Source organism: Onychostruthus taczanowskii, unplaced genomic scaffold (assembly GCF_017590055.1).
Source record: "Onychostruthus taczanowskii isolate IOZ18803 unplaced genomic scaffold, ASM1759005v1 scaffold50, whole genome shotgun sequence".
NCBI classification, from domain to species: domain Eukaryota; kingdom Metazoa; phylum Chordata; class Aves; order Passeriformes; family Passeridae; genus Onychostruthus; species Onychostruthus taczanowskii.
The window spans coordinates 1,560,506-1,575,105 of NW_024502569.1; the positions used below are offsets into that span (position 1 = coordinate 1,560,506).

General features: G+C 42.5%; 1 protein-coding gene across 8 annotated transcripts in view; it reads left to right on the forward strand.

The window, feature by feature from the left end:
* STARD13 (StAR related lipid transfer domain containing 13) overlaps window positions 1-14,600 on the forward strand; it is a 286,278-nt gene that overhangs the window by 261,172 nt on the left and 10,506 nt on the right. For all 8 annotated transcript variants that reach the window (XM_041416096.1, XM_041416099.1, XM_041416097.1 and 5 more), the window contains 5 exons: window positions 1,643-3,021; window positions 4,479-4,652; window positions 6,700-6,859; window positions 10,867-11,065; window positions 14,172-14,379. In XM_041416096.1, coding sequence (XP_041272030.1) covers window positions 1,643-3,021; window positions 4,479-4,652; window positions 6,700-6,859; window positions 10,867-11,065; window positions 14,172-14,379 — 2,120 coding nt within the window. The remainder of the gene's footprint in view (window positions 1-1,642; window positions 3,022-4,478; window positions 4,653-6,699; window positions 6,860-10,866; window positions 11,066-14,171; window positions 14,380-14,600) is intronic.

The following is a 14,600-nucleotide window of genomic DNA, read 5'->3' on the forward strand; positions in this document are numbered from 1 at the left end:
CTTTACCAAGCGACAGAATGAGAGTCTCCATTCATTCCTGTAAACTCACAGGAGCACTGCACACCTCAGTGTTAACAAAAGAAAGATGAATGCCTAAATGCAAAATTTCACAGCTATATTTTATTTTATGGTTTGGACATGATCTAAAACATCTGGCTGACTTGGAGTGATAAACTGGCAAAAGTTTATGGCATCAGTGAGACCTGGCACACTACTGATCCTAATCTCCAGCTTTTGAGGTTTCACATTATTTAAGGTTTTGGGTGCTCTTGTAAAATTTGGTTTACATTTTTCAATTAGACAGGCCAGCAAAGATCTAGTCAAAGATTGGAGATAACTGTACCATCTAAACTTCACATAAAAATACTTCTAATAATAGACTTTTAAAATGAGAATTTTTCCAGTCCCGAAATAGTCTTTCTGGTTTAGCACCTCATTTTAGTCTGACAGCCTGTCATATTTTACTGCTTTTATTGCCTTCATACTGCTTCCAAGAATGTGAAGAGCTGTTTGAATGTCATGTAGGTGAAGTTAGTTTGTTCTGCTTTAAAACAAATGCACAAGAATAATGCAGTATAAGTCCAGTTCAAATTCAGGCAAAGGATACTCATTAGCAACTGTGGGCTTCATGCTGAACAGGTATCTTTTTTTGTTTGAGCAAACAGATGAGAAAAATGTCATAGAGTGAGGTTTTTTATCTACATTTTTTTTCAAGGCACACGTCCTGGCACTGCAGAGTAGCTCCTGGAGCTACCTAAACATAAGCACAGCTCTGCACACCTGAGGCTGAGGGATGAGGCCAGGAAGGGCTGTGGGATGCTGCTGCCTCGGGAGAAGCCAGAGACAGTGGGGCAGGCTGCAGGTCATCAAGTTTGGGGTGCCTCTACTGGTGACACAGTGAAGGCAGTGGTTGCCCACTGTAGGAAAGCTCACCTCAGCTGCAGGTGCTGCCCCATGCCAGCCTGAGCCTGGCTGCTCCTCCTGCCCACACCCCCATGGCTGCCTTCTCTGCTTTCCTTTGCCTGCACTCAGACACACCCTAAGCAATACTGCCAAATATGTTTTTTACTGCTCTTTTAAGCATCATGATTATTTATCTGTCGCTATATTCCTGAAACATAAATCTTGTTAGATGTATCTGGCCCATGAAGTTTATAGATGTTTATTTAGTTCTCACTGCAAACCTACGTGCAGCACCAGATATTTGCTGTCTTGGATTTTTAAATAGCTCACATTGCTGTAGTACCAAGCTACTTCCCTGTCTTTACCATGTGTATCTTAACACCATCCCTGCAAATCAGGATTCCTTTACTTTGGCCTTTCAAAACATTTCTTTTTCCTAAACAGTCACTGTGAGCATCAGCCCTACACAATTCAGTGCACAGGCAGCCCATGGAAGCCAAGAGGTATCAGTGGGACTCCTAATATGGAGCAGGCTTTTATTCCTTTCTTGTTAAGATGTTTGCAGTCTTTACAATTAAATGAAAGAGTGTGTTATGAAAGGACTGACAACCAGCCTTCCACAAACTTGGCTCAGAGAGACTTTGTTGCCTGTTTCTCACCTGGAGCAGCCCAATGGCATTAATTCAAGTATCAAGTTAAAGCACACAATTTTAACATGTGCCACTTGCTTTTTTCCTAGAGTGAAGATTCAGATGAAGAAGATCTCTGTGCTATCAGTAATAAATGGACTTTCCAAAGAACGAGCAAACGATGGTCGCGGGTGGACGACATTGACGCTCTGCTTCACCGATCTGACAGACATGGCTCTTCTGGGGACATTAAAATGAAAAACACGACAAGCAGTGAGAGTGTCCTCACAGATCTGAGCGAACCTGAGCTCTCATCAATTCACAGCGAGAGCAGTGGGGGCAGTGACAACAGGAGCCAATCTGGCACCACCAGCGCTGCCAGGGAGGCCTGCGACTGCTCTGCCCATCATGATGTGGAAAGCACGCTGCTGCAGGACTCTGCTGCAATAAACACCGCCCCGTCCCCCAAGGACGGCCTGAAGAATGAAAATCCAACACGAGCCAGAGCGAAAACCTTTCTAAAACGCATGGAGACGCTAAAAGCAAAAGCTGTGCATGGAAAACTAAAAGGCTCGGGAAGAACAGGTCCTTTGGAGATCAGTGGACCGGTTCTCCAGTTTGAGCCAAAATCCTTGAAAGACATGCACTGTGTACAGATAGTCAATGGTGATCTCCAGAATTTGGGGCAAGATTCAGTCAAAAGAGGGCTTCCCTTTCCTGCCAAATCCAGCAGTGACAGCAGTCAGTCCGAAAACAGCAGCAGTGGGGTGAGCACGCCGTGTTTGAAGGAACGCAAGTGCCATGAAGCAAACAAGAGAGGTGGGATGTACCTAGAGGACCTGGATGTTCTGGCAGGAACGGCCTTACGGCAAGTGGTGGACCAAAACCTCAAAAATGAATTTCATTCCCAAGAGAACTTGGTTGTGCACATTCCCAAGGATCACAAACCAGGGACCTTCCCAAAGGCACTTTCTATCGAAAGCCTCTCACCTACAGACAACAGTAACAGTGTAAACTGGAGGACAGGGAGCATCTCTTTGGGAAAACAGAACTGCTCTACTCCAAAGGAATCCGGACTGATGGCCTGCTGTCCTAAAGAGAGCAGAATTAGTATTTATGACAATGTGCCAGGTTCCCACTTGTATGCTAGTACTGGGGACCTCCTGGATATAGAGAAAGATGTCCTTTTTCCTCAGTTGGATGACATTTTGCAACATGTCAATGGACTGCAGGAGGTGGTAGATGGCTGGTCAAAGAAGGTGTTGCCAGGTCTGCCAGTTGGTGATGTGTTAGTCAGGGAATCCCCATCACTGCCTTTCCAGTCCCCTACACAGATCACTCTTGATTTTGAAGGAAACTCTGTGTCTGATGGCCGGACCACCCCGAGCGACATGGACCGAGATGGAACATCCCTGAATGAATCTGAAGCCACTGGTGTTAGGGACAGGAGGGACTCTGGGGTTGGAGCATCGCTCACGAGGCCAAGCAGGTAAGTAGCAAAATTTTGTGTACAAATCCACGGACTGTAAAATACAATATAATGAAGCAGAGGTTCTCAGCTTGGCAGTCAGAAGGCACAGAGTACCATTACAGTAGTGTTCATCCTGTATGGAGATGGGGGCTTCCCAGGGAAAGGCGGGATTTTGAAGGAAGGGACATCCTGCTGTGGAGATTCCTACATGGAATCAATGCAGAATTGGTTTAATAGAGCAAACTAAGGCTTTTTTTATCCCTTGATCCATTGATTACATAGCAGGACCCTGTATATGTTGTAGGATGTATTTTTAATTTGGCTTCTAAGTTATGCACACAGGTCTTTATGAATCTGTAGCTCTATGCACTTCTTTAACATACTGATCTGCTTTAAAAATGTGCCCCTTTGTGCTCAAAGAGAACTTTCCTATGCAGCCCCAGCCCCTGACATGGGTGGGATGAAATGATGGTGAATGACTGACTTCTTAATAAAGTGAAAAGTGGAATTTTGTTGATAGTTTACAGACCTGTTTAAAGTCAGAGTGATGAGTTCCTGTCGAGCCAAGTACCAATGGTCTTGGGCAAATGCCTTTGTGGGTCTAAACTGTTGCATGTAGGGTGGCTTTGTAACTGCAAAAGCGAAAGAAGATACCTAGTATTTTCTGATAATACTGGTATCTTCTGATCTGCTGTCAGTCTTGTCACACCCTCACAGAGGACTCTGCCACGCCATGGTTTGCTGCTGCCTGTGCTTGCTCACCACCACCACAAAAGTGAAAGTGGACTGGAAGAAACTACTGAGTAAATGAGCAGTGCCAAAGATTTTAGGATTTGAGTCAGAACTTATATTTAGTAAAATAAGAAAATAAAAATTAGGGTTGGGGTTTTTTTTCTGATTAATCCAGTATACAGAGAAAGTGCATTGGAGTAAAAAGATGTGAATGGTTCATAGCTTGGTGGTTATAGCTCTAGCTAAGGAGACACAGGATTTAATCCTTTTTTGAAAAAGTCCTTCAACATTTAATAACAGAGCTGTTTGGAGAATCTCATCTCCAAATACCTCAGTGGTCAGGTCAGTCCCCTGGGAGATGAGGGACTAGGCATCAAACACCAGTTCTGAGTCAGGCAAAGAACATTTGTGTCTCTAAATCTCCCACATCCTGTTGGAAGTGTGTGGGCTAAAGACCATAGCAGGCAGCACTGCTTCCCCAGGTATATGGACAGGACCCACACCCACTTGTGAATCTAATGTTAAAACAACAAAACTCGGGCATTTCCGAAATTAAAGAGATTGACTAAATTGTTGTATTTATCTCCAAGGTACATTTCCTTTCAGTTGGCACACCGCAAGCCATCACACATGTGTGTGTTTATGTATGTTTTATACATTGCCCAGCCCTGTCTCACTGTACACCATCTTTTCTGCCCAACCAAAGCAGTTCTCTGATTTTTCTACCATTTCTTTTGCTAAAGGCAATTACGATGGCAGAGTTTCCAAATTTCTCATCGCCTGAGCCGCTCCATTGCATCGCTTCACATCAGCAACCAGTCAGCAGCCCAGCTGAATCTACTGCAAAAATTCTCTCTGCTTCGTCTCACTGCCATCATGGAAAAGTACTCCATGTCAAACAAACATGGCTGGACCTGGTGAGTACCCCTGGTAACTGGAAGGAGGCTTTTTAGAAGAAAATAGTTTCTCCTAATTCTGTTACTCTGCTGTTAAGTAAATGCAATTAGAAGGAACCATTGACTTCAAGTGTGGGATTTGAAAATGTCCCTTTTTATCCATTGCTGCCTCGTGGCTCGTTGGCAAAGTGAGAAATAGATCCTGGAAATCTGGCTTCATTCCTGTGCTCTAACAAAGAGGCAACCCTGGCCTTTTGAACAATGCTACAGTTCCATAAAAATAAACAGGAATAGGAGAGAGTGACTATAAAAACAGGAAAAGTTTACAGTAAGTCCTACCCGGTATTCATTTGGTGATTCAAAAAGAAACAGCTGCTGCTTCATGTGTTTGATATTGCTTTTTTTGTGCTTTAAAAGAAGGGTTAGAATCGTTATGGGACTTTTCTCTAGAAATGAAAGATGCAGGCTTTGGCCTAGGCCTGGACCTGTGTTAGAGGGAGCTTGCAGCCCTGGCAGCTGTGACAGCTACCTGGCCACTCAGGGAGTGGAGGGAAGCCCACTTGGATGTGAAAGCTCACTATGTGGCTCCTTCTCTAGCAAATGGCTACAGAAACCTGCGTGTTTCATGGTAAAAAACCCTGGTGGGCCCCACAGATTGAGGTACACCAGAAATGGAAATGGGCATGAATAAGAGTTTAAAAGTATCTGAGAAATAATCAAAAGGATGACAGAATCTTTCCCTAATACACTGAGGCACCCAGTCCAAATACAGAATGACTTGATATTTATATTGTGATTTTCATGCTGAAACCACCTCCCCAAAATCCCACTAAATTCATCTGTGAGCTACATTAAGACAAGTTTTCCCTTAGAAATGGAAAAATAGATAACATTGATAAATGTGAGATTCACGTCACTGACATCAGTCATTAGCAAATTTAAAATCTCTTATAAATCTAATCTGAGAAAGTTAGGTTGGCTGGTTCTGGTCAGAGGAAAGAGACAGGCAACCCCAAAGCAGCCCATTATAACCAAGGCTGAGGGTTTGGGTCACCTTCCAGAGGTATCTCTCTCTAGAGTGGGTATAGAGGTAGCCCAGACAGCTGACTCTTTCTAAATCTCTGTAAGATAAATAAAATTCAGTAAAATTAATCCCAATTTCACTGCTCTCCTTCAGTGCACTCCCTGTGGCTAGCTGGCATCTGCACTGAAATGAATCTCACCTTACCCAACATGAAATAAGCAGACTAGAATACAGCAAATTCTAGGTCCTACTGTTTGTACAAGATTTTCATCCTGAGAGATATTTCTTCAGTTTTTATAATCAGTCTCTAAGGATTTTTAGGAGAGGCACTGTAAATAGCTGCAGAGTTACGCACTGTACTTCTTCAGTAGGTAATTTGAAATGACTTTTTACTTCTTCCCACACAGATGACAAAACTCTTAGTCACATTCAGGTCATATTCATCTTTTTTATTTTAATTCAATGGCAGTCATGACTCCCAAAAAGGGAATCTAGTTCGTTCTTGTTTTCATCACAATTTTTTGAAGAAAGCAAGCTCACCAGCTTTCACTTAACTTACTCAACTAGAATAAGTCATATAACACAAGGGAGGAATCTGACACATAGGGATTTCCCAACATAATTTCTTATTGTAAAGTTTTAGTCAATAGAAACACTAAATCATGTAACTGGTAGAAGATAAAAGATCATTCAGCATGTGAGAGAGCTGAACCTCCTTTTCCCTCAGATACCCTCTCCACTCAGGTTTGCTCTGCTATTCCTGTGAGTCCCTAAAAGATGCTTTAAAACTTATTGGCTTCACCTGCATAGTAAGAGGTTCTTGTTAGAACTGATTGTTATGCTATACCTTAGAGGCCATCCACTGCAGATATTAAGAAATTAATCAATTATGCAAATTGCAAAGTGTCTGTGTATTGTGCATCAAACATTATTCCACCATCTTTATTAAAAAGGCCCCAGTTACCAATTTCTGTCAGTAATGTTATTCAGAAGGTGTGTAAATACCCCGATTTTTTCATGCAGCCTGTTCATGTTAATTTTCAGGTCTGTGCCAAAGTTCATGAAGAGGATGAAAGTCCCTGACTACAAGGACAAGAATGTCTTTGGTGTGCCCCTGATAGTTCATGTCCAAAGAACGGGGCAGCCTCTTCCCCAGAGCATACAACAAGCCCTGCGCTACCTACGGAGCAACTGTCTAGACCAGGTAGGAGCTTTACTCCATGGACTTGTTGGTTTTTTCTGAAAAGCCACTCTAAGCAAGCAACAGTCAGCATTTTTGTGACAGCTAAGTGTCAGGATTATTTGAAGATTATTATCTCTCATGTTGGGCCTCAATCTCCTCAAGTGATTTGATGGTTGGTGCCAAAATTAAAGTTTTCCATTTTGAGATTTGTATCCAGCTAATCTGTTTAAATTTTGTAGCTGTAACAGTCCTGCTGATTTGTGTACCACAGTCTACTTCAAAGAACATTTTGAGATCTTCATGTATATTGAATGAAACCTGGGAAGGGATCAGGACTCCTCACTTCTACACGTATTTGTACTGCTTATGCTTGACTGTTGCCATTGAGGGTTAACTGCATCCACCATTTCACAAGATATGGTACAAAAGGTTTTATTTACTTAGCAAAGACAGAAAAGTCCAAGAATAGAGAGCAAACTCAGCAAAATATTCCAAGTATTCTGTTGACAGAGTCAGATATATCCAGATAGTTAGGTCAGCAGGGGTTCAATGCCAAAGCCATTATGGTGCGTTGCCTTTTATAGTGTTCTTAGCTACAACAAGCCAGCTGGGACACCCTCATGCTCAAAGTATTTAATTTTTTTTTATTCCCTTTAGCTACAGAGAGACATACTAATCATATTTTTACTGTTCTTCCCCTAAGGATGAGGATGTATATTTTTATGAACATCAGACTGGGAGAAACCCCCTGGCTGTTTATGTTCAGTCCTCTACTGTTACTGACCCCGTGTGATGTGACCTCTTTCATAACTGCCTTTAGATAGTTGTAAGTTTGAATGGAGCAACCAACACTTTGCTCTGCAGACTTTGCTGCTTTCCTAGCTCTCAGCACATGAAAAGGGTGGAATTAGCCTGGTTTGAATCTTCGCATTTTCTAATCACCATTCTGTTTGCTGTTCAGGTTTTTTGTTGGGTGACAGTCATCTTCCCCAAAACTGAAATCTGAAAGTTAAAGGTGTTCCAGTGAATCACAACCATTTCCCTTTGCAGCCGGTGGGAAAGACACAAGTCCTTCCTATCAGTTCTCTGTGTAAAGGGATCCTGTAGTGGTCAGACCTTGACATCTAACTCCACAGTGTTAAAGCGAGCAGAGATGAGTTCTGCTAGCCATGTGTAGTGCAGGAGCTGAGGGGTGGGATGAACAGCTTGTCAGAAATTTATTAAGAGAGGATGAAAGGGAAAGATGCATGGAGACAAGAAGTGATAAATTCAAGAGTTAACATGTCTGGTTGCCACAGTGCTCATCTGGGTTTGTGTACTGAGCTGGGAAAGCCAGTGTAGGAAGAAAAGTGATGCAGCAAGCCTGGAATTAGTGATGAGATTGGAGAAGGAGACGCCCAAATAAAAGGAACAGGAGATGTAAGGATAGGGATGGGCTTGTCAGCTAAGAAGCAGAGCAACAGGAAGAAAGAGAAGAGAGAGGATTAATTGGGGAGAATGTAAAAGGGAGTATAAAGGAAAAAGAAAAAGCTCTTGAGAGATTTGAGGCAATTAAAAGGTGTTGGAAGCCTCAGACAACTATCAGCTCCATTTGTGTTTATGGGCTGGGAAGCATCAGACCTTTGTGAATTTCGGTTCAACTGTGTTTCTTCTTAGAGTAAAATTGGGAAAATACTGATAAAAAAAAAGAAGGAGAACTACAAATTGGTATCCTTTAAAATATCTTTTCACCAAAAACCTTTCTAGGCAAAAACATTCCAGGCATTTCAGTTCCTCTGCTTTACAGTTACTCCCTTTGTTCCCATTTAATTCAAAATCTGCCTGGACAGAGATCTGGGCAGGCTCCAGCCTCCCCAGCATCCTGCTTTATGTGTCTCTCCTGTGCACTGCAGAAGGTGAGCTAAAGTTCAGAGCAGGTGTCAGAGCTTCTACTCCATACACTTGGTAAAGTTGTGGTTGCTCTAAATCATTGCAAGGTCTGGCTCCTGCCACTGAAATCCCTAAACTGGCATGAGGAGCCCCACAGTTACTTGTAGGACATGTAATTCAGTTTCACTTTGTGAAAGAGAAACTGCTTTGCCTTTTCCAACTGCATCTTTATTTCTGTCATGCATCATATGGCTGCTTGTAGGGAAGATGATCCACACAGCATGAGGATAGTAAAGAGATTGGGGCAGACTAACCTCTGGATTTTTGGTGCCTTTTTATTTACAGAACAAGTCTGTAATAATGCATAACAAAGCCTAAAACATATTTTTATATTGAGTGAAGAACTCTATGATTAATTAATAATTTTTTCCATTAATTTAAAAAAAAAGGAAAGAGGAGTCTGGATAAATATCTTTAAACAGAGATCAAGAGTAGTAGAATGATGTGCAGCTGGAGATTGCATGTGTGAGATTTGACATCTGACCTCTCAAATCAGACTCAGCTAGAAGTTTTTAATGGTTGTTTATCCCAGCAAGAACACTTTCCATCAAAAGGAGAGAACTGAGCCTCTGGTCTGACATTTATCCACCACAGGCCAAAACTTTATTTTTTGGACAGAATTAGCAAGTCTGTCTTCTTCATCTTCAGCACACATTTCTAAGAGGAAAAAGCATTTAAAAATAAGAAGAGAAAGAGAAAGGGAAAGGGAAAACCAGATGAAAAGAGCTGGATGCTCTCTCTTTGATGCTCTTGCCAGGAAGAAGAGCAGAGCTTCACTTGGATCATAAATACAGAACACAGGGCACACTCCAGTTCTCTACTTCCTGTACATAAATTTAGCTCTCAAGTGACACTGAATTCATCAGTAAGAAGACACAGAAGAGCTGCCTCACAGCCAGTCTGGTGCAGCGGTTCATCTCTATATAAGTTAATAAATAAATATAGCCCCTCACCTAGCTGAGATCCATGTCATTAGTGCCATGAATGCGTGAGTTAACCAAAGTCCTAAATACCCTCCAGGTGAGCATGGGCGGTGTTCTAGAGAGAGGAGGGTCCTCTGTGAACTCTGTGCTGCTTCTTACTTGGAAGTAAGGGGGAGAAGGCCAGAAGGCATTATTCCCTTGCCTTTACTGTTTGTTGATGGACTGTGCCATGCAGGAAGCTGCACGGATCACCAGCAAGACAGCAACCACAGAGGAAAAAGGGTCTATAATTCCTAACTGGAAATGTGCCTTTCCCATAGGTCTGTCTCAATGTTTCACCTTTTTCCCTGCAAAACTGAAGGGAAAACAGTGTTAACACTTCCCAAATGAAACACTGTAAACTCACTTGGGAATAAATAATGTGGTTGAGGCCCAGGAATTCACCCCAGGGGGAATTCCGCGGGTGGAGAAGGACAAGAAAGGGCAGCCCTACCTTGAAGGCATCATTTGAAGAATTACCACTTCCTTCCAAAATAGAAAGCAAACAGGATAAAAATGTATCTTAGAGACACTGCACAAGTAATCCCTCTGTGGCCCCCACTCTCAAACTGGACTTTTCAATGGGATTTGGGAGAACTCTTGGAAGCAGAGAGCTTGAAAGGGAAAAAATACATTTAATCTTGATTTTAAAGCTCTATCAGGAAGTACAAATCTTTTGCCACAACATTTATTACTTAGCTAAGCATAATATTTTCTTTTTAGTCTTCAAAATATATACCCAAATAAACATGAGGGGCCAGATTCTCAGCTGGAGTAAATCAACAGACAGTCACCCAAGCCAAGCAAGCCAGGCTGATTTATATCAGCAGAGCATCTTGCTTAAACTTCTCAGGCAGCAGAGAAACCACAAGGCACTCTGAACCAACTCTCTAGGATAGGACAGAGAGCAGCAGCATTATTAACTCCTGCAGTCCTTCTGTGGGAGCCTGTGCGTGCCTGTGAGACTTGTAGGACCATCAATTGCATTTGCACATTTTCCTCCTTCTTGCCTAGAGTGAAATAAGCAACTCAAGCTTTGGTCATGATCCAAGTCCCCAGATATAAATGTATATACCTGATATATATTCTTCAAGTGCCACTTTCCCCTTTACCCAACTCAACACGGTACGTTTTTAGGTGGGTCTGTTTCGGAAATCTGGAGTGAAATCCCGAATCCAGGCCCTGCGTCAGATGAACGAGAGCTCCCCAGAAAACGTCAGCTATGAAGACCAGTCAGCATACGATGTGGCTGACATGGTCAAGCAATTCTTCAGGGACTTGCCAGAGCCTCTCCTCACAAGTAAACTAGGAGAGACTTTTCTGCACATCTACCAATGTAAGTTGATGTCTCTACATATTTCTTTTATTATGAACAATTAGAATTGTTATATGTTATATAACAATGTCCTGTAAATGAGTTTGCTGTGTTAACAGTGGATAGGTTTCTTTCTGCTGGTCTTTGAAATATAAAAACCCCCTGCCCTCAAAATCTTTCACTAACAGGTCTTTAGAACCACCTAAACATTTCAGTGTCAAATTTAATGGAAGGACAGTGTTCATACCAGCCTCACAATCAGAAAGAAGAAGAAGAACAGGCTGCCGGACATAAAGAGCTTAAAGACTTATATTTTTGTCAGATTTATTTAAACTGTGTGCCCATTTCATGCACTTATATCTCAATATAAGTGAGTCTTCTGAGCATGGAGAAGTGGTACTTGACCATGAGAATATGTGGCTCTGCAGTTCCCTTCCTTGCTGTGATTTCTGACTATTTGTTTTTTCATTATAGGCAATAAAATGTACATGCAAAAACAAGCTGTCTTCATGTAGATCATAAGCTCTATGTAAAAAACTCATAGAGAAAGAAAGATACCAGGGGATTTCTTCTTTTCTTTCCAGCATAAGCAATCTTCAGAAAAATCTGAGATGCATCAGAATAATGAAAGTCCCTGTGAATCAGGAAATGACTGTGTATCTCTTCTCCAGACTGAGGGAGAAATAAACAGTGAGGAAAACACTGAACAGCCAGAGGAATTAGTTTTTTTCCTGACAGTGTCCATTATGAGGGCCAGTCAGCCAGCACTCTGGCAGATGCAGCCAGCCTAAGCCAAATAATTGGAAGCACTAAAGAGAAGTGTGTCTAGTCTTTTCACTTGCAGACGTTTCAGCTGCCAAAACAATAGAAAGCCATTTTAAAACACTGTGTAATCCCAGTGCTTAAGAATCTCAGATACTTCCGTTGGTTCCCTTTACTGTAAAAATCTGTCTGTGGCATGCAGTCACTAATGAATTTACCACCACAGTGTCTGTAGCTGGTAGAGAACGCTGGGACTCTGCATGTCAGAGACAGCACTGCAAATAAATTCAGTGAGTTTGGCTGTTCCCAATGTCTTGGGACACAAGTTAACTGCAAGAGTTGGTGCCTAGCCCTGGACCATCATTTCCCCTTCTTTTTTCCCCCTCACAAGTTGTCTGCCTGCACACACATTAATAAGCTTGTTCAGAAAAGCAACAGGAACTCTGGCTGCCAATAAAATGGCAGTCACAACCCTTTCCATGGGGAGGTGGCCAAGGAGAAGATTATCCGCTGCAAGGGCATGTTCTGCATGTCCTTGGAAACAAATCACCTCTAAACTATTGATGAAAATTGGGGATGTCTCTTTGCACTGAAGAGACTGCAAGTAAATTATCCCCTTGCTACAGGAAGAGAGAGATGGCAGATCCCAGTGGCATCAGCATAAGCAGGTCTGGAGCCAGAAGGGCTCCCCTTTTCCAAGACATGGGGCTGGATGGGGAAACACTGATACCAGCCAACAAAAAATGTAAAAAGAGGCATGTGCTGACTCTGTAATGTCTGTGTGGTGCTGCAGCAGGAAATCTGAGGAACTTCTCTTTCCATTGGTCAGAAGGGGAAAAGATGAGCTAAGATTGCTAAAATGCACCAGGAGTTAAAGGATTTCAGAAAGACTTGAGGATAAGTGTCTTTAAACCAAGGTAGGAACAAGAAAATATGGGCTCTGTAGACATCAGAAAATATTGTTTGGATGAAGAATGAGTAGCAAGGGGGTTTTTTTCCATGTGACCAACAACAAATACATTTTTCTGTTTCAGACAGTACTGACAAAACTCCTTTCACAGAAAGAAAAATGTTCAGTATTTCTGGGATACCAATTGTATTTCATAACATCTGCAATTAAACTAATCTGTAGCTGAGACCTTTTCTTGCTCTTTGTTCTGTTTAACAACTTGTAATGTGAAGTTAGGAAGGATTTTTCCTCTCCTAGTGTATTGGCAAGAGATTTCTGATTTTCTGGGACTCGCTGAAGATATTTTTCCTATATCCAAGACCTTTTTCATATATCCAGAATGGCTTGAATAGCTGTAACACATAGGATTTGGGATGAGATTATTAGTGTAGTAGTCTATATGGCATACCATTGATGAAACTTCCTCCATTTTCCTAAAACTCCCAGTTATTTAATGTTTACCTGTGACTTGAAGCACTGGCTGATCTTCTGCTTCACGTACCAGACCCATCAGAGCAACAATAAAGGGGAGGGAGGGATTACCAGGAGATGTTGTGGGAAGAAAAGACACATTGCATGGATATAGCAAAGGCTTCCCTGACTTCTCAGAAAAACCTGGCCTTGCTGCTTTCAGAAACTTTAGAAGTATTGAGCTGTGTTCATTTTGTCTTTCATGTCTGAAAGCTTTTAAAATAAAGTGCTTGTACAAGGCTAGCAGTCAAATCTTAAAAGCTGGCTGTTCCCTCTACTGTAAATCTGCTTTTGTTCTTCTTCCACTCGATTATAGAGAGTATGTAATACCCAGAGGAGGACTCGAAATCCAAACTGAGAGAACTTATGGTAGTTTCAGAAATGAATCTGTCTGCCGTGCTATTTAAGCATTTCCACTACTTCTTTCACCAAACTCTTCTACGGTTTAGGACACAAATCTAAGTGTTCCTGAAGCTTCCCTAAAACTTAAACTTCTGTCTTGCCACGGGACAAAGAAAACCTCAAAAATACCATTTAAAGCTATAAGTACTGAGTGCTATTCTCCCTTCACAAACTTCAAATGAAGTCCAGTGTCTTTCTTGGGAGCAGCCCCTAAACAAACAGAGAAATGCCAAACACCGGCGAGGGAAGCTGTGCTTTGTGGAGGAGCAGAAGGAGGAGCAGATCAGGAGCAGCTGATCTTTTCCCCTTGCTGTCCTGTCATCTGCCCCTTCACAAAGCCATTGCTAAGGTCAGGAAAGACTTCTGTGAGTCAAGCACTAACCTAACACTGCCAGGTCCACCGCTGAAACACGTCCCTAAGCACCACATCTGCGCAGGTTTTGAGCACTTGAGGGGACTGTGAATGTCTGTGGTAACTTTATCTTTTCGGCTCCTTACCTGATCTTACAACTGACCCCCTGGACGTCCCTTGCTCCTTCCCAGATGTCCCCAAGGAGCAGCGGCTGCAGGCGGTGCAGGCGGCCATCATGCTCATGGCCGACGAGAACAGGGAGGTTCTGCAGACCCTGCTCTGCTTCCTCAGCGACGTCACCTCTGTGGAGGAAAATCAGATGACTCCCATGAACATCGCTGTCTGTCTGGCCCCTTCCCTCTTCCATCTCAATATAGTGAAGAAAGAAAGTTCACCAAGGTATGTTTCTTCTCAGCATTATAAATAGTCATGTCCTGAATACAGAGTGATATATTCAGTGGTATGCAGGAAAAATTTTCCAAGCCATCTGCTTTCCAGCACACATTAAACAGGGCATGGCTCAGTAAGAGGGGAAAACCCCTGCTGCAGAGCCAGAAGCACACTTGTTTTCACAAGCCCAGCAGGCATTTCGGGTTGTCTGTTGTGAACATGCAGTGCCT